The 6,000-nt window shown below is 44.0% G+C and overlaps 1 protein-coding gene across 1 annotated transcript in view; it reads right to left on the reverse strand.

Annotated features, from left to right (window-relative positions):
• MINDY4B (MINDY family member 4B) overlaps positions 1-5,234 on the reverse strand; it is a 322,694-nt gene extending 317,460 nt beyond the window's left edge. The window contains exons 1-3 of the mRNA XM_069620371.1: positions 5,118-5,234; positions 3,550-3,577; positions 1,920-2,096 (exon numbers count right to left, since the gene is read on the reverse strand). Of these exons, the coding sequence (XP_069476472.1) occupies positions 1,920-2,096; positions 3,550-3,577; positions 5,118-5,230 (318 nt within the window). The 5' untranslated portion in view covers positions 5,231-5,234. The remainder of the gene's footprint in view (positions 1-1,919; positions 2,097-3,549; positions 3,578-5,117) is intronic.
• Between the last annotated feature and the right edge of the window lie 766 nt (positions 5,235-6,000).

Genomic DNA, 6,000 nt, shown 5'->3' on the forward strand with positions numbered 1-6,000 from the left:
AGCACAAAGGTAAGCTGCCCCCCTCATCTCTGCTGGGTGTCTGCACATGCCTCTGCCTCTATTCCGCCAATACTCCCCACCGTCGTTTTTTTACACAGCGATCTAGGGCATGCAAACAGTATTATGGGCTCACATTCTATTATCACAATGGTGCCACATGGTGCTCAGGAGGCTGCCCAGAAGGGCCCTATCGTAGCGGCAGCCTTGCAGGTAGATGGTGGCGACTCACTATGTACTAACGGAAGACATGTTAATCAATTTTTTAATCCCTCCGTTCTTTCCTAAAAACATTTGTAAGAATTTATTTGACACCCTAATGCTTATTGAATTCTTATAAACTCTTATCATTTGTAAATAGGATTTTTATAAAATGTCATAATCTTCTCACAAGATCCTTATAAGAACATCACTAAGAAATATTTGCCCTGGCAGACTGGCTCTTAGCATAAAGAAGCAAATTCCCAAGATACCTAGCATAAATTCCCATGATACCTAGAACAAATTCCCATGATAGCTAGCACATATTCCCATTATACCTAGAAAAGATTCCCATGATAGCTAGCACAAATTCCCATAATACCTAGAACAAATTCCCATGATACCTAGCATAAATTCCCATGATACCTAGAACAAATTCCCATGATAGCTAGCACATATTCCCATTATACCTAGAAAAGATTCCCATGATAGCTAGCACAAATTCCCATAATACCTAGAACAAATTCCCATGATACCTAGCACAAATTCCCATGATACCTAGAACAAATCCCCATGATAGCTAGCACAAATTCTGATGATACCTAGAACAGATTCCCATGATACCTAAGCAAAAATTCCCATGATACCTAGAACAACTTCCCATAATACCTAGAACACATTTCCAAGATAGTTAGCACAAATTCCCATGATACCTAGAACAAGTTCCCATGATACCTAGCACAAATTCCCATTATACCTAGCACAAATTCCCATTATACCTAGCATAATATTACTTTTTCCCTCCTTGAGGCGCTAATTTGTAAAATAAAATCCGTCTCCGACCTGCACACACAAATGTGTAAGGGCTTGACAACCACATTTCCAGGATATATGACACCCCAGACAAAGTGCCATTCTGGTGCCCCTCCCTCTCCCCGCCAGTCGTCTATGACTCACTCTTGAGATCGGACTCCCCAGCATTTACCTCCTCTTCCCTCTTCCTTTCTGCACTTGCACGTTCTGAATGCTCACAAGGCCTCCTGGGTTCGTCCCTGCCCCCACTGCTCCTAAATATTGCGTGGTAATGTATTACATATTGGGTTGTGTGTTAAATATTGTGTTGTAATGTATTTCCGGCACCTGCTGCCTCCCTGCCACCTGGGCGCTTTGAAACAGTATTTTCTTATTGAATAATCGTCTAAAAAGCAAACAATAAATAAAAAATAAATCATGGGGACGGATTGTATGTTTCTAGGACCAGAATGGATCGGTGCGGCACCCTTGGAGGCTGTCTCGAGAAGTGCCTGACTGAGCAGCAGCCGCCCTTCTGCAGTAGCTATTCACAACACACTAACTGCAAACATGCTTAATGTATTTTCCCCTCCCCCATTCTTTGCCAAAAGAGTCTTCTTAAAGTAGTACACCTACTTGGTGCATGGAAGGCACTCAATCGCAAGGACATGCAATCCTTCATTGTTTGTCATATTAGACATTGAACATTGTACTCCATTGCATGTGATGGTTGTACAGCACCTGCACTCATGAAAAACATCATTAATAATCAATGCTGGACCTATTCCACTTTTAGCTGCGCTCCGATTTTGCATCCTTCCGTACAGTCATAGTTGGTGGCTCGCATGGCGGAGGGGTAGGGTTCCGGGGACGCTTTGTCCTGGCGGGATTGGATATCAGCTCCTACTTAAGTGACACAATATGCTTACCGTCGCCATCTCCTTTGTGACAGGCCGCCCACCCAGGTTCGAAGGGATGATCAGGGGACTGGGAATTGAATACAGGGCGTTGGATGGAAACTGCCCACGCTTCTTTGAAATGGTTGTCCGGGCTGCTCCCGCCCCCTCTTCCTTGTCATCGTCTGATTTGTGGTGATCCTGGTACTTCTATCAGGAAGAAATGAAGAAATAGGTACATTTGCTTAGTAAGGAACGCGTTAACATGTCAGACAGTGAAACAAGACAATTTTCATGAACTGCGCCAGACAATGAGGTACTTATTTCCAATGTGTTTATTGCTATCAAGTGTCCAATCCACATTTTCTAAAAGATGGGAAAGGAAGAAAACACTTATCCTAACCTTTTAACAAAAATTCCATAATAGGAATATGTGTTTTTGGCCCACAGTTCATATTTCACTTCAGCAAAGTGGTTTCTTTCTCTCTATGAATTGTGTTTTCAAGTGAAGGCAGCTGAGGATCCAATTTTATCCTTGACAAAAACGGTACGCTTCATCCAAGTTACTTTAACTTGATAAAATAATAAGTTCAGTTTTACGTTCACAAAAAAACATTACAATAATTGCTACGGACATCAATTGGCGATTCTATTACCTAAGGAAAAACAATGTTTTGACTTACTTCCTGGCGCTTCTTCACTTCCTCCTGCAGAATTTCAATGTAATTCAGTTTTACACCGTCGCGCTTTGACTCCATGTGTGGGCAAATGGCCATGACAACTACAGCTGTGTAACAAAAGGAGCCCGAGAGAACGTGACACTGGCTCCTCAGACCTGAAAAGAGCACTGTCTCCCTGCAGCGCCTGTGCCAAAGTACTAGAGAACTGAAGGAGCCCTCCGACTTCCATTGGATGCAGCAGTGACAGATAGACAACATGTTTCATCACTTGGCCATTAACAGCTATTTCTTCAGGCCACATCCCGCTATATACTCAATTACATTTTGAGGATTTCACAAGGGCAGGAAAATAATATGGCAGCATATATTCTTACAAAACGACGGGCCAGATGGAAGAAACTTTGCGCCGGCTCAAATTCAATTTTCCAGGTTGTTAGCACTTGGGCAAAACTGCCCCAGTGCAAAAAACCTATGTTTTTAATGCACTTTGCACCTGGGCAAAGTGTGCCCTAGTGCTAATACAATTTCGTATTAACCCAAGGGCAAACTTTGCCCTTGTGCAAAAATGTGTAGAAGGAAAAGGTTTTACCCTAGTGCTATTCCCCTGAAAAAATGCAATTGCACCCGTGCAAAACGTTCCTGTAATCTGGTGCCTTGTTCTTGAAAACACGCGATAATGAGCATAACAACTAATACAGCAGAGGACACATTTTTTTTTAAACTATCATTACACTTCAGAGCATGAACTTTACATGATGCACAAGTTTTGTTAGTATACTATTATTTGCTGGCTCATTTTTTTCAGTGGTTTCTATGTTAGCATGTCAATACAATTTCCAATAGTTTGGTTACATCCAACTGTCCAATAATGGGCGTTATAAATCATTATTTTTTATGGTAATCACGCAGAGTTGCAAAAAAACAACTCTTTTACCGGCAAGACTAGGCAAAGAATATAAACCTTTAAATGTGTGCAGTATTACCTGATCACTTGTTTTATTGATTTCCAATCTGAAAATAGTACAAGAAAATTACAAAAAGTAGGTCACTAGAGAAACAGCTTTAAACAATTGCTTTCAACATTTTAAAATATTTGTATAGAGACATATTGTAAAATATATATTTTATATATATATATGTAGACACAGAGATACATTAATAGGCACATATATAGATATAAATATAAATATATAGACAGAGGGAGAGAAAGAGAGAGAGAAAGAGAGAGGGTGAGAGAGGGGGGAGAGAGAAAGAGAGTGAGAGAGAGGGGAAAGAAGTAGAGAGAGAGAGAAAGAGTGAGAGAGTGTGAGAGAGAGAGAGGGAGAGAGAGAGGGGGGAGAGAAGGAGAGAGCGAGAGAGGTAGAGAGAGAGTGGGAGAGAGAAAGAGGAGGAGAGAGAGAGGGAGAGTGAGAGAGCGAGAGGGAGAGAGAGAGAGAGAGTGAGAGAGAGGGAGAGTGAGGGAGAGAGAGAGAGGGGACAGAAGGAGAGAGGGAGAGAGGTAGAGAGAGAGAAGGGTGAGAGAAAGAGGAGGAGCGAGAGGGAGAGTGGGAGAGAGAGAGGGAGAGAGAAAGAGAGAGAGTGAGAGAGAGGGAGCGAGAGAGAGAGGGCAAGAGAGAAAAAGAGAGAGAGAGAAAGAGAGAGAGAGATGGAGAGAGAGAGAGAGGGGGGAGAAGGAGAGAGGGAGAGTGGGAGAGAGAGAGGGAGAGAGAAAGAGAGAGAGTGAGAGAGAGGGAGCGAGAGTGAGAGAGAGAGAGGGGGGAGGAGAGAGGGAGAGAGGTAGAGAGAAGGGCGAGAGAAAGAGGAGGAGAGGGAGAGTGGGAGAGAGAGAGGGAGAGAGAAAGAGAGAGTGAGAGAGGGGGAGAGAGGGAGAGAGAGAGGGCAAGAGAGAAAAAGAGAGAGAGAGAAAGAGAGTGAGAGAGAGGGAGAGAGAGGGAGAGAGAGAGAGAGAGAGGGGGGAGAAGGAGAGAGGGAGAGAAGTAGAGAGAGAGAAGGGCGAGAGAAAGAGGAGGAGAGAGAGAGGGAGAGTGGGAGAGAGGGAGAGAGAAAGAGAGAGAGTGAGAGAGAGAGGGAGAGAGAGAGAGAGAGAGAGAAAAGGAGAGAGGGAGAGAGGTGGAGAGAGAGTGGGAGAGAGAAAGAGGAGGAGGGAGAGAGGGAGAGAGAAAGAGAGAGAGTGAGAGAGAGGGAGAGAGAGGGAGAGAGAGGGGGGAGAGAAGGAGAGAGGGAGAGAGGGAGAGAGGTAGAGAGAGAGAAGGGCGAGAGAAAGAGGAGGAGAGAGAGAGGGAGAGTGGAAGAGAGAGAGGGAGAGAGAAAGAGAGAGTGAGAGAGAGGGAGAGAGAGGGGGAGAGAGGGGGAGAGAGAGGGGGGAGAGAAGGAGAGAGGGAGAGAGGTAGAGAGAGAGAGAAGGGCGAGAGAAAGAGGAGGAGAGAGAGAGGGAGAGTGGGATAGAGAGAGGGAGAGAGAAAGAGAGAGAGTGAGAGAGAGGGGGTAAGAGGGAGAGGGAGAGAGGGCAAGAGAGAAAAAGAGAGCGAGAGAAAGAGAGATGTACTCTTACCCCTGGCAACTAAAGATGTCTCTCCATTTGTCAAGGTCTGAAATTTGGCTGGCAATCTCATCTAATTCCATTTGTTGAAGCTTGCGTCTTTCCGAGGAGATTTCCTTGTCCATTCTCTATTTCCTCAAAACAAGACACCAGATAATGTAAAGTTAGCATAGAGCACTAGCGGCCCTTTAGCATATACCTACAGTATAAGAGACCCTCTGCCCCTCTCAGTGATGGGAAAGCAGGTCTGTCCCTGTGGTGTTTGTACTACTCGGCGCTCCCGCTGTCAGATCATGATTAAAGTTTCATTAGAGTTGACTATACTTTTGTGCTTTGCTCTTCTTTGTATGTATGGTGCAACCTAAATATTTAATGGCAGAGACAGATTTATATAAATAAGTCTGCAATTACATATCTGTTTCAGAAAGAGGTAAATCATTTAAGTGAAACGGATCTGACTGTGAGGCCAAAAGAGTGCACTCATTTGCAGGACAAAGCTACTCTTGATGATGCCAAGATACACATCTTTTGGAGACGGACATGTTATCCTCCTGCAGAGGAGGGAATGCATTCAAGCCTGATGGCGCAAGGCGCAGGGTACATGTAGTTGGCGGAAGGCAATTATGCACATGAAGCAGGTGGAGTCAGGTAGGATTCTGATCTTTAGGGAGAGTGAGCTCAGATTACAGGCAGCCATGAATGTATGCAATGATTCTGAATTAATGGTGCATTCTTCAAAGGAACCAAGACAGAAAAAGAAACCATACACAATAAGGGATATGGAGGAAGCTACAGTGGGATTGAAACATACCCACTACTAGAGATTACGTTATTTTTTCTAGTGTCTGACAGTCCTAACTAGATAAGATTACTGCATGTGGGGTCCTTAAAGAGA

Source organism: Ambystoma mexicanum, chromosome 10 (assembly GCF_040938575.1).
Source record: "Ambystoma mexicanum isolate Mex_15411 chromosome 10, UKY_AmexF1_1, whole genome shotgun sequence".
NCBI classification, from domain to species: Eukaryota; Metazoa; Chordata; class Amphibia; order Caudata; family Ambystomatidae; genus Ambystoma; species Ambystoma mexicanum.